This window comes from Myotis yumanensis, unplaced genomic scaffold (genome assembly GCF_028538775.1).
Source record: "Myotis yumanensis isolate MYYU_CA2020_CCGP unplaced genomic scaffold, mMyoYum1.0.hap1 SCAF_13, whole genome shotgun sequence".
Taxonomy (NCBI): domain Eukaryota; kingdom Metazoa; phylum Chordata; class Mammalia; order Chiroptera; family Vespertilionidae; genus Myotis; species Myotis yumanensis.
In genome coordinates this window covers 20,164,357-20,178,399 of record NW_027223764.1, presented here as the reverse complement: position 1 = coordinate 20,178,399, position 14,043 = coordinate 20,164,357, and the positions used below count along the sequence as shown (strand labels likewise).

General features: G+C 42.6%; 1 protein-coding gene across 1 annotated transcript in view; it reads right to left on the bottom strand.

The window, feature by feature from the left end:
- Positions 1 to 14,043, bottom strand: part of HPSE2 (heparanase 2 (inactive)) — a 541,259-nt gene that overhangs the window by 26,825 nt on the left and 500,391 nt on the right. Inside the window, exon 10 of the mRNA XM_070432547.1 lies at positions 5,397 to 5,542. Within this exon, the coding sequence (XP_070288648.1) occupies positions 5,397 to 5,542 (146 nt within the window). The remainder of the gene's footprint in view (positions 1 to 5,396; positions 5,543 to 14,043) is intronic.

The following is a 14,043-nucleotide window of genomic DNA, read 5'->3' as shown; positions in this document are numbered from 1 at the left end:
CGTAAGGCCCCATCTGGATGGGTTAATGAGAGGAAACAAAAAATGACCTGGTCCTGCCTTCAAAGGAGGAGTTCAGAGAAACTCTACGTCAACTTTGCCCAGAGGAAAATACCATTCCTTGCAGAAACAGCACCCCTCCGCCTCTGGATCACTCATCTCTGCTTCTAAGGGTAATAATTAAGAATTGAGCCCTAGCTGGTTTGATTCAGTGGACAGAGCATTGGCCTGCGGACTGAAGGGTCCTGGGTTCGACTCCGGTCAAGGGCACATGCCTGGGTTGCCGACTTGGTCCCCAGTGTGGGGTATGCAGGAGGCAGCTGATCAATGATTCTCTCTCATCATTGATGTTTCTATCTCTCTTCCTCTCCCTTCCTCTTTGAAATCAATAAAAAAAATATATAAAAAAAGAATTGAATGACCAATTGAAGGACAACTTGTTTATTGTTTTTTAATAATATAGTTTCCAGGGCTCATGCCTGAATTTTTTTATTCCATTCATTTGTGATTGGGGCCTGAGAATCTGCATTTTTAATCTCTTTAGGATATTTGGCAGATGAGTTGGGTTTGGGGACATTTGCCCAGAGCGATCCATTCAGATTATGAAAAGAGTAAGCAAAGTATACCCCACCAGCTCTCTGTCATGATTTTTCTTGCATGTGTAAGGGGGCATATTATTGTGTTCAAAGCTTTTTGTATGCCTACATTGATATTCTGATAAATTATTAAATGAAAACGTCTCTTCTATCTGGTTCCCCTTCCTCTGGTCCTTCTCAATCCCCTGAAATGTGTGAATTAGCTTTTGAAACCAAATGAGTTAGGTCAAAAGAGAATGCCAATTTACTTGAGCAGGCTTGTGTCACCAGAGCTCTGAAGAAAGATGCTCTAGTGTGTCAGCATTTGCCATCATTAAAGAACACCAGTGGTGGGCTTTAAGCTTAACTTAGCTGTGCAGAACTGAGGAAGACACCATTAACCACTGCTACTCTGGTTCAGAGTGTGAAGGAAAGTAGGCATACATGGATACCAGTTTTGCTGACTATGGTAATCCCTTTTGTTAACAATCATCAAACAACCTTCTCAAAGGCCAACAGTGGAGGAGGAGAGAGAGCCCTGCGCTTGCATTTATGAGTTTCTCTTCTGCAGAGCCGGGGTATAACGAGGCCTCAGAGACTGGAGAGCAGAAGGGTGGGAGGTGGGGCAGTGGTGGGGAGGGGAGGGAGATCTGAAATCACACATTGCTCCAGGGAAAGCCATCTTTTCAAGCTGCTTGGCAATGGCCTAATTTCCATTCACATAGTTCCCCTGCGGGAAACAAACCAGTACTGAAAACCTGCCTAGAGATTGTTGTGCAGAGGCTCTCAGAACTCCTGCAGCCTCCTCAGGTAGGAACTGGCTTGAGGACTGCCTCAGCCAGACCTTCCCTGCTTGGCTGATGGGCAAGAGCATTAAGCAGGCCATCTGACTGTGAAGACACACTTTTGGCTGGGGAGTACAGCACCAACCTGAAAGTACTGTGCTGAACGTCCTGAAGCATGTATATTCTCTGCCCACAGAAAACAGTCCCTTTCCCTAAAAAATGGGGTCTGACTAAAGGTGAGGCCTGCAGGCCATTAGTCCAGGTGGTTTTTGATTCTCTTAATAAATGTCCCTTTTGTCTGGTAGAACACCTGTCTTGCTCCATGTCTCACTCATGGAGACATTTTACCACCAGCAGAGAATCCATGAATCTGGAGTTCATCTTTCTGGCTGTTCTCTCATTGCCTGACATCTCTGTGTTGCCATGGGAGGAGGAGGAAGTGAGTCAGGAAGGGAAGCTGGAAATGGAATATCTTGGACGTAAGAGGTGGGGAATGTCATATGGGGAGGTGCATCTTGACTTCCAGATAAAAAACAGTCACTGTTCTAGAAATGTCTCCAGTGAAGCTGGAGGACTGGAAAAGGGAAGGGAGGGTGGATGATGCTCTGGGATCACAATCATTCTCAGGGAAAGTCAATGTGCTTGAAAACTGGGTTGGTCCATTGTCTCTAAATCTAATTCAAAGTTTTTGGGTTTGGTAAAAGTCAGGCCATGTTTTGCCAAACATTTTTTTTTTGCCCTAATTTCAAAGCCCATGTGTATTTTAAGGGAAATTTAATCCACATGTTTCTGATTCATTTACACTTAACTCATCAAAATATTGTTTTGTAAGAGCCATTTGATGTCCAAGAAGCCTCAGGAACCTTTTTTATGAGTCTTCTGAAAAAAACAGGAAGTCATGTTTTGCCAATAATAAATGAACTTGAACCCCAAAAGGCTCAATTTTGCTTCAATATTCACCAGGTTCCAATGGTTCTGAACTTGGCTAAGGACTGCAACTCCTCCCCAGAAACATACATTGTCTCAGCAGAATGGTTTTGAAAAAGGTTTCTCCCAGTCAAAACATATTTGTTCTCTGAACAAGAAGACCTAAGGTGAGAACTGCCATGCTATCACTGTCCTGACTTGTTACCTCTAGAACAGAAAGCAGAAAAGCACCTGCTGGTGGTGGTATGAGCATCTAACTTTTGCTCCCAAACCTATCATAAAAGACAATGCTCTCCTACGTCAGAAATGACCCACAATGCAACGCTCTGCCATGGGAGACAGTGAGGCATCAAGTAGAGGTTGTATAATCATCAGAGAGAGTATAAAAGGAATGTCTGTGTTGTATAGGATCCTGGGCCAAAATATCTCTAAGGGTTCTTCTCAAATGTAAAACTGTTTCACTATTAATGGTGTTATTGGCATATAAGAATAACACATCAGAACTGTGGAATTCAATATAAGTGCAAATTACTGGCAAGATGCTTGGCACATAGCAAGTGTTCAATACACACTGGTGTGCAGGAGTTGTGTCTATAGATACTTTCTTTGGGTTATTCTACTGGTAAGTTTACACTTTCTCACCAGTCCCTGATTTGACCAAGGATATATATTTTCAGACTACTGGTCAAGACTGAACAGTATGAAGCCAACATGCCCACTCTGGGACGTTTTTGTGACCTTAGCCTTGTTGGCCACAAATAAATTGAGTCAATAATGTTTCATGACTGTTGAAACATGAGTCAATTGAGTCATGACTGTTGTGGAGGATGAGTGGGTACAGACAGGGCACCTGGCTTCCCAGAGAGGGAGCAGAAACATTTCTTTGCTTGTGCCTACTTATGTGGGGTATCTGACACCCACTGACATGGAGGAGACCAGCATTCTTACCCAGTGTAGTGCATCCATTGAGGATTTTCTTTTCTAATAGGAACAAAAAGAACTTCACCCCAATTACTATCATTAGGGTCATGTGTGGAATGGATTAGTAAAGTCTTCCTTCCTTCTTTCCTTCCTCCCTTCCTTCCTTCCTTCCTTCCTTCCTTCCTTCCTTCCTTCCTTCCTTCCTCCCTCCCTCCCTCCCTCCCTCCCTCCCTCCCTCTCTTTCTTTCTATGTGGAGGAGGAACGCTACTGACCAAAGCACAGTGGTACCATTTCCCCAGAGAGGTTCTGGAGTGACTCCCCATAGAAAGACGAGGAGAGCTGGTGATGTAGAGACACTATTGAATCTAGGTGATTTGAATAACTTGCTGGAGTCCTCATGCTAGTGAATATAGAATTTTTAACCCTGCCACCACACCTTCTCCTTCTGGCTGATGTGGTGATATCAAAGTGGAAGGGAGCTAAAAGTCTAAGTCAGAAGTAATGCCTCAATGCCCTATTTCTGCATTCATTCATTCATTCATCAAATATTTACTGAGAACTTCTTTATGCCAGTCACTATATTAGACACCAAGAACACAAAAACAAATGAGACACTGGCCCTGAGTTCATGGTATACTCAGAACATTAGTGACAACTTCCATGAAAACATAAAAGAACGTCAGGATGGACGCTTGGATGAGACAAGATGAGGAGCCCTCTGTGAAGACACTCAAGTCCTGTTAAACCCATGCTATTGACATTTTTCCCTGAGTCCTCAGACTTATAGTATAAAAGCCACAAACTGATGTGCTTCCCAAAAGAGACAAAAGGTGCCAAGAATAATTTTTCTCTGTTGAAGCTGGGGGTCCACTTTTGGGCGGTTACTCCAGGGCCAAGGTGGAGACAAGGAACACAATGTTTCCTTGTGTGGTGATCAGATAACTTCAGGCCAAGGCCGTAAAGCAGTCACTCTCTGTCAGGTATTGGACTGAGCTTCCTGTTGAGCAAAAGGGATGTTGAAAACCTCTGGCCTCTGCCCAAACCAGTCTCCTCTCATCCACAATAGGGACTTGTATCTAAAGACAAGACAACTGGCCCCAGGCCCCCTATGCTCAGAGTGATTCTTTGAAAAATCTTATCATGATAAATTAATTGGCTTAGCTCTTCTCTCATCAGGAAGGAGAAGGAGCGTCTGTTGTAACCTGACCGCTGGGGCTCTTTGTGCTATCCACTGCCCACATCAGCCCCTGATGGGCTTGCTGGAATGAAGGTCTGGCTGGAGACACTGTGCCCGGCCCCCACTCTGTTTCTCTGCGTTAAGAGAAAGAATTCTCTTTTCCAGGTCTGCCTGCTCTGCTCCTTAAACCTGAAATGATGTAAGAAAGCCATTTATAGTCTGAAGGGTTTGCATTAGGCTCAGTTTTAAGTTTTTACCCTTATGATACTCATGTTTTAAAACATTTTATCTGCCAAACTTTATTTACTGATAATTACTTTTCCTGTTTGAAAGATAATTCTAATGACAGCCAGTGCTTCAGATAAAAAGGAGGAGGACAGCTACACATTACCTACTACGCTGAGTTGTTGGAGGAGCAGCCCCTAAATCAGATTTTGTTTAATTTCTTAACCCTTAAAAAAGCTGAAAAGATTTTGAAAGACTAAAAATGGCTCTGAAGCTGACATGACTACCTTGGGCACACCTTTCATCCTGGGGACCCCTGCTTTGGGATGCGCTGGTCTGGGCTGAGTTTTCAGCTGATAGCTCTCCAGCAGTAGGTCTTAGAAATGTTGACTTACTGTCTCCAGCTCTGCTGGTGGATCGTAGGAACAGAGTTTATGTCTCTTGCTGTGGTTTAGCCAGAAGCATACAAAAAGGCCTCTTGGGCATTACATCAACTGGCACAGAGGAAAAGCTCAGTAAATATTTGTTGGATGAAGAAGTAAATGAATAAATGGCATGCATTTTCATGAATCTTTTATGAATAAATACTGTAAGTGTGAGAAAGGAGTTTACTTGCAGAAAAGCTATTCATCAGAGATCATTTGAAATACACAAAGAGCAGGTAGAATGTAATTCCAGAGGCAGTTTTCAGTGTCTTGAAGGGGTCCCAAATGGCATGGAATTCTAAGAGGGGCCCACAGCCTGAAGCCCCTAGGGTGGCTTCTTGTGCCATCGCTCTGAAGACTTACTTGTGGTGGTTTGTGCAGTGAGCATAAATCCTTAGTTTGTCCCGGATGACTCGGCCTGGCCGTGGCTTCCGCTGCAGCCCAGCCACGTGCACGGCCAAGACTTTGGGGCCGATCAAGCGCTTGTAGAGGAGAGAGAGCCAGTAATCCTGAGAAGAACAGAGACATGGAGAGTCAGGGGAAGATGCAGTTCAGGTGTTTTGAGTACACATAGACCAGCCAGACCAGAAAGTACTTTTTAGCAGGAGTAAAGCCTGACCAAAGCGACTAACCCTGTAAGCATGGTCACCCGACAAAACGTTCAGCCTGGGTTGGTAGTGAAGCCAGCATTGTCTAAACAAAGAGACCTTCACATTCTTAATGGGGGAGTGTAAGTGTGTGTATGTGTATGTGAGGGTGTGGGGGGACGACTCAGAGCCACATACAATCAAATGAATCAAATTTTCATTTGAAATAAGTTTCATATGAAATAACAACTAGTTGGAGCCTTAAATTTTCAACTTTATTTTCCTATGACTATACTTTCATACTGGTTTATGGCTCTGTTTAATTGTAGAATGGAAGATCTCCAATCTTTAGGATTGCTACCAATATGCAAACCCAAAATGTTATTCTTCAAATATTGTCACTGAAGATGCCTGGTGAGGTGTGAGGGAGATGAAGCTGCTCCAGGTAGAGACTCCAGAATAACGTTTGCAAACCCTAGTGCTAATTCTGGGTCACCTTCAATAATTCTACAATAAAAAGAACAATTGTAAACTAAAAAGAATGTGATGTTTTTAACTATTGCATGGTCCATTTGGAACTGATTAATAAATATTCAATCTGTAACCCACACATGTATTTGAATTTACAAAAGCCTATTTACCCAACACCTTAATTTGTATTCGCTATTACCATATTTTGTTTCTGTATTTGATACAAATATAAAATTTGCATTTGCATCGTGTAAGCATTTATCACCTGTTATGGGGTAATGACTTCAGTGTTTACAACTCATCATGTAACACAGGGCTTCCTAATTTGTCTAGGGGCTCTCCACCACCCCCCGCCCCCCGCCCCCCACCTCCTGCAATTCTGGAATTCAGTGAATTCAAGGTCTTTAAGACATCAACCATGTCTTCTCAGCCTTCATCTTTCCAGGAGAAGTCTCTGAATAATATTTTTATCTTTCCTTGTGTCGCCATCTATAACATCAGCTGCTTAAAAATGTCTGGTGAGTTGCATAAATCAGAACAAAGTCTTAAAGCCCCTTTGACACCAGAATAGATCCAAATCTACCCTGAGTAGTGGGCTCTAAACCTTGCCGGACCATTTATCTTAATTAACTTTAAGTGGCCTTAGGATGACTATTACAGACAGTCTCTTATTATTTAAAATGGCAAATATTTCATCATTGTTAGGCAAATAGATACAGAATATCATTGGTTTAATTTGCTCTCATTAGATTACAATTTCTCTGTTTTTTATTGTTACTCTGTGATGTGTTTATCACAGTCACCCATATTTCTAATGACATGTCCACCGTTTTCTTACAGATTTGTAACATATCCTATATAATAATAATAAAAGGCTAATAGGCACATTGACTGAACGGCAGAATGACCGGTTGCTATGATGTGCACTGGCCACCAGGGGGCAGACACTCAATGCAGGAGCTGCCCCCTGGTGGTCAGTGCACTTCCATAGGGGGAGTGCCACTCAGCCAGAAGCTGGCTCATGGCTGGCCAGCGCAGTGGTGGTGGCAGGAGCCTCTCCCACCTCCGTGGCAGCACTAAGAATGTCCAACTAACGGTTTAGACCCGATCCCTTGGGGGCCTAAGCCAGAAGGATGTCTGACTGCAAGCTTAGGCCTGATCCCCCGGGGAGTGGGCCTAAGTTGACAGGTGGACATCCCCCAAGGGGTCCTGGACTGTGAATGGGCGCAGGCCGGGCTGAGGGACCCCCCGCCCCCGAGTACACAAATTTTTGTGCACTGGGCCTCTAGTCTTTTAATATTAGTGGTAAGAAACCTTTAGAATGTATGTGGAGCAAAAGTTCTGTCCAAGTTTGTAGTTTGCCTTTTATTACTTTTTATGACTTTTTTGACATGAAGAATTTTAAAAAATTTTACAGTTAAATATGTCAATATTTTTCTCTCCATATCTTCCTTTTCTTTTATTCTTAGAAAGTCCTTCCTCACACAGGATCAGATAAAGCTTTACTTATATTTTTCTAGTTCTTATTGTTATTTTAAAATTTAATCTTTTAGTTCATTGAAAAATATTTTGGTGTATGATATTAGCCTTATTATTTTCTGAATATTTTACTGGTTGTTGTAGCATCATATAGTGAATAATCTATCCCTAAGTTCATCTTTATCACATATTAAGTTTTATATACATGTAAATATATACAAATATAAATAGTATTATCCTATGTACTAAAAGCCTAATATGCTAAGTGTCCAGTCATCTGGTCGGCTGTTCAACCAATCAAAGTGTAATATGCTTATGATATGCTAAGGCCATCCAAATGCTCACTATGACGTGCACTGACCACCAGGAGGCAGACATTCCAACTGGTAGGTTAGATTGCTGCTGGTGTCCAGCTGATCGGGACTGAATGAGATGGGCCAGACACACCCTGGAGCCCTCCCACGGTCCCTCTCTGGCCCCAATTGTGCAGTGGTGGGGTCCTTTGGCCTAGCCTGTGCCCTCTTGCAATCCAGGACCCCTCGGGGGATGTCAGAGAGCAGTTTCGGCCCGATCCCACAGGCCAGGCCGAGGAACCCCACTGGTGCATGAATTCGTGCACTGGGCCTCTAGTATCTATATATATAAAAGCCTAAGTGACCATCACAACCAAACGGATGACCGAACAGGCTGCATGGGGCGACTAGGCCCACAGGGGGTTAGTGAGGGGCGACCAAACGACCAAGCAGCAGGCTGCATGGGGTGACCAGGCCCTTAACGGGGGGTGGGGGCACATGGGGGCGACCAGGCAGCGGGGGGGGGGGGGGCAGTTGGGGGCAACTAGGCTGGCAGGGGGGGCAGTTGGGGGTGACTAGGCCAGTCGGGGGGGGGGGCAGTTAGGGGTGATCAGGCAGGCAGGCAGGTGAGCAGTTAGGAGCCAGTGGTCCCGGATTGTGAGAGGGATTCCGGATTAGAGAGGGTGCAGGCTGGGCTAAGGGAAAACCCCCCATGCATGAATTTCGTGCACTGGACCTCTAGTCTTATATAATAAAAGCCTAATATGCAAATCGAGCAAACGGCCCAATGACTGGTCACTATGATGTGTACTGACCACCAGGGGGAAGACAATGCAGGAGCTGCCACCAGCCTGCAGGCCCGCCGGTCGCCCCACAGATCTACCCTGATTGCTGGCCATGCCGGGGGACCCTACCTGTGCACAAATTTCGTGCACCGGGCTTCTAGTATTATATAATATGATATAGAATTATTTTATATAATATATTAGTAATTATATAATTATATATAATATACTATATCATGTATGATATATTATTTATTTTTTAAAATGTTTTTATTGATTTTTAGAAAGAGGAAGGGAGAAGGATAGAGAGATAGAAACATCGATGACAGAGAGGAACATCATCCATTTGTTGCTTCCTACACACCCCTATTAAGGATTGAGCCTGCAACCTGGGTATGTGCCCTGACTGGGAATTGAAGCTGTGACCTCTTGGTTCTTGGGTTGATGCTCAACTGCTGAGCCATACCAGCTGGGCTGATGTATCTTATTTTAATATATTACATTTACATATGTATTTACATATTATATATGTATCATATTATAATCTATAATACTGATTAAATATATGTAAATATATGTATACTAGGGACCCAGTGCACGAATTCGTGCACCTTGAAAGGAACTATGGGCCGCAAGGCTGCGGTGGGCACAGAGGTAGGTCTCAGCCCATCCTCCGTGCCCCTGCCCAGCCCCTCCTGTCATGGCCTCTGGTCCTCTGTCTGCCTGCAGCCCTGCTCCAGCTGTCACCACTCCCATGCCCGCTTGCACCCGCTGACAGCATGGAGCGATTGGGGCTGGAGCCAGCAGTAGGTGTGAGCGGGGCCGGTGCTGTCAGCGGACGTGAACAGTGGCTGCTGCCCTGATTGCCCGTCAGGAGCAGGGAGAGGTGGAGAAGCCCTCAAGGGAGATCGGGGCTGGCAGCCGCTGCTCACAACCGCTGACGGCGCCGAGTGATTGGGACCAGCACTGGGCTCTGGCAGTGGGTACCAGCAGTGGCTCTGGCACCAGCTGAGGGTGCGAGCAGGGCCAGCGCCGGCAGTGGTGTGTGAGCAACCGCTCTGGCACCTGCAGCAGGTGTGAGCGCCTAGTGGTGTGCGAGAGCAAAGAATTTTCAGTAACCACCAGAGGCTAGCCCTGATGACAGTGACCGGCGCCCTGCCTTGGTCTGGTGCCCCTCACCTGCTCCACCATCCCGCTGTGGCCGATGCCCACCATGTTTCATGTTCTGCCACCTGCTGTCGACACCTGCCATGTTCTGCATGCGGCCCCTGGTGGTCAACGCACATTATAGCAACTGGTTGTTCGGTTGTTCCACTGTTTGATCTATTTGCATATTAGGGATATATATATATATATATATGTATATATATATATATATATATAGTTCTGCATCTGGATTTTCTATTTTCTTTCACTGAACCCTATTTCTTTATCAGTTTCACATCATTTTAATGATTAAAATTTACATTTTAATATCTACAGGTTTAAGTCCATTTTATTATAATTTTTCTTTCTTTGTTCAAATTTTCCTTAATTAGTCATATCCATTTACTTTCCTAAATAAACTCAAGTAACTTTTTATAGTGTTTGTGGTTCTAGAGAACCTTGAGGCATTAGTTTTATTCTATGTTTGGTTAGTCTGTTTATTTTCTATCTCATATGTTCTGCCAGGATGCTTATAGGAGTCACGTTTTATCCTTGATATTTGAACTTTTACCAGGAATGTGTCAATGTGGGTTTCTGCATTAATTTTCTGGTATTTGGGAGTGCTTTTGATAAGAAAGACTAAGGACTTTCTCCAACCTGTGAGAATGCTCTTTAAATAAAGCCTTAATCTTATTTCTTTCTGTTTGCTCCAGTCTCTGTTTCAGGAGTCTGTTAGATTTCCATCCTCAGTTCTCCACAAGTATCATCTCTTTTCTGTTTTCTCTCTGCAAGAAGAAGTCTCAAGTTTGTCCTGCACATTGTATATTTATTTTCTCCGGGATCTTTTCTGTCATTTATTACAGTTTTACTTCTCTTGTAATTTTTTCTTGTTTTATTTAGTTTACTTGATTGGAACTCATTTAATTTCCCCCCATTTTGTGTATACTATGTATATTTCTCATATACAGGAGGACATATGTACCTTACATGAAAGTTCTGAGGCATATGAGAACCTATCATCCACCTTAAAAGCTACAATAATACCCACACTGTTGCATCTAGTTATGTGATTCTTCCCTTTCCTATTTGTGTGCTTTTCATTCCTTCAGCTAATGTTTGAATTTTGTCTTAAGCAATATATTATTTAGCTTGTTAGCTTTTAAAAACTGGCGTCATGCATTATGTAATTTTCTATAACTTACTTTTTCACAATATGCTTCTAGGATTCATCCAGGTTGTTATACTACCAGAGTTTATTCATTTTCAATGTTGCATACTTCATTGTGTGAACATACTATAATGCATTTATACATTCTCCTGCTGATTGATATTTGGGTTGTGTCCAGAGTTTTGCTATCATGAACAATGTAGCCTTCAACATTCTTGCTCCTGTTTCCCAAGGTGCAGGTGAAGCAATCTGGAGAAGCATTGCTCCAATCATGACTGGAAACCAGCAGCAGCCTCATCACTGTGTGCTTCGTAGAATTGCAGATTTAGACTTTATCCAAGACCTATTGGATCAGAATCTTCAGAGGCGGGGCCTCCAGACTGTATAGCTCTCCAGGGAATTCTGCTGCTCATTAAAGTTAGAGAAGCCCCGTAGCACTGTTGAGAGCAATACCTAAGAGTGGAATTGCTGTGTCCTGCACAGATATAAAAATATTCAATTCTATAGGCTAATGCCACATTGTTTTCCAAAGTAATTCCAATTATTCCAACTTATACTTCCTTCAAGAAGTGTCTGAGTTCCTTTTGATTCACATTGTTGCCAACATCTGTTATTTTCATACTTCTTAATTTTTGCCAATCTAGAGGGGACATAACATCTAGCTCTTGTTGTTTGTTAAATAGTCCTTCCTCATGACTAGTTCATAAAGATATTTTATATTTTCTTTGAAAACTTTTAATGTTTTTCATAGTTACATCTTTAATCAATCTAAAATTTATCTAGGTTCTGGTATAAGTATCTAATTTCATATTTTTCCATATGAATAGTAAGTTATATCAGCATCATTTATTAAATGGGTCTCTCCTTTCTTTAGTGATCTGCAACGCTCTCTGTATCATACATCAAACTTCCATATACTCGTGGGTTTATTTCTGGGCTATCTATTCTGTCCTGTACCACTACTACATTTAAAAAAATAGGTAATTTTATTTCAGAGAGGAAGGGAGAGGAAGAGAGAGATAGAAACATCAATGATGAGAGAGAATCATTGATTGGCTGCCTTCTGCACACCCCACACTGGGGATTGAGCCCGCAACCCAGGCATGTGCCCTGACCAGGAATTGAACCGTGACCTCCTGGTTCATAGGTCAATGCTTAACCAATGAGCCATGCTGGCTGGCCACCATGAATGCAGTTTTAATTACCATCCTATATAATAAAGAGGTAATATGCAAATTAACCCTCATACCTTCACAAGATGGCTGACTATGACCAGGCTGGCAGGGGGTTAATGAGGGACAACCAAACAACTGAACAAGCAGGCTGCATGGGGTGACCAGGCAGGCAGGGGGGGCAGTTAGGGGTGACCAGGCAGGCAGGCAGGTGAACGATTAGGAGCCAGCAGTCCAGGATTGTGAGAGGGATTTCCGACTGCCGGTTTAGGCCTGATCCCAGCAGTCGGACATCCCCCAAGGGGTCCCGGATTGGAGAGGGTCCAGGCTGGTCTGAGAGGGCCCCCCCCCCCCATGCACGAATTTCGTGCACTGGGCCTCTAGTTGTTTTATATGTAATGAAATTTGGTAGAGCAAGTCCTCCTGTCTTATTCTTCAGTAATGGCTTGCTAATCTTGGGCCTTTACTCAGTCAAAGACATTTCAGAATCAGATTATCAAGTAGCTAAACAAAATCTACTGAGAACTTGGAATTTCACTGAATTCACAGATCAAATGAAGAGAACTTTATTTTTATGATACCGAGTCTTCTTATCAATAAATATGAAAGAGACTGAAAACAACAACAACAACCTCCTTCCACTCAGGGATCTTTCTTCTCTCCTTCCTTCCTTTGAAAGTGAAACTTCATAATAATGTCTTTTTTTTTTCTATTAAGAAAGTATCCTAGATCTTTTATAATGGAAGTAAATCTTGAAAGAAGAAGAAAACATGGAAAACATTTCAATTCAGAGACTAAAATCAGAACACATTTTATTTTTAGAAGCTTCCTATTCACTATTTAGTAGTAACATGGCAATAAGGAGAATCCAGTGTTAAGCCCCAAATTTGCTCTGTTGGCAGATTCACTGATTTTTTATTTCTAGATAAAGCACTTTTAAAGTGTTTATACATTTCCTTTCTCCCTGCCTATCCTTTGGTATTGTATGAAAACTATTTGTGATGAATCTCTTCACTTCTACTTCCAAAAGTGGACAAAAAGCCTTCATTTCCCAACCCCTACCTCCCCTCCCCCGCCCCCCCCCCCCCCCCACCTCCCAGAATTCAAGGATAATGTGCCCAGGTAAAACATGTTCTAGGCAATAGCTGTGTGCCTCTTGTATGGTGTAGGAAATGTTTACTTTTTGTTTTTTAAAAATATCTGTTCACAGTTAGGTCATATATGTCATTTAAGCACACCTTCATTTGTAATAAAATTATATGAATAGGCATGTAAGCAATAGATTGATAAACATAAAATTTGGGATAATAGTTACCTTAAGATGAGCAAGAGAAATATGAAAATAGGATATGCGAGAACTTATCAATTCTATTCTTATCAAAAACATTGTCAAAAAAGCAATGTTTTAGGTTTGGGGTTGGGCGGCGGATTCACAGGTGCTGATTGTATTGTTTTGCTTAAAAAGTAGCATGTATGCATGGATACTCTTTTGAATGTGCCAAATAATATACTGAAAAGATAGTAAAGAATAAATATGTATACATTTGTTAATCAGAACTTCCTTTCTGAAGATGACATCATCGATCCACCCATAGGCTGACATCTCTTTGAATTGTTTTACCCAAAGGAAGGTGTGTTTATGGTGACTTGCTCTTAGTTTATCATCTCTTCCCTCAGGGGACTGAAGGATTTTGGTTGTTAAGTCCGTTGATGGTAGGTTAAAAACCAAGGGGAATGTGAAATTTTTACCTTTACATAGCTACATGCACCATTTACAGTCTCCTTTCTCACATGTATTCTCCAATTCCCTACTTATCCTTCTTCTCCTCTTTAAACTCTCCATCCTCCCTCTTTCGCTGTCCTTATCTATCCCTCATGTAAACCAACTCTTAGCTGACTCAAATTGTAT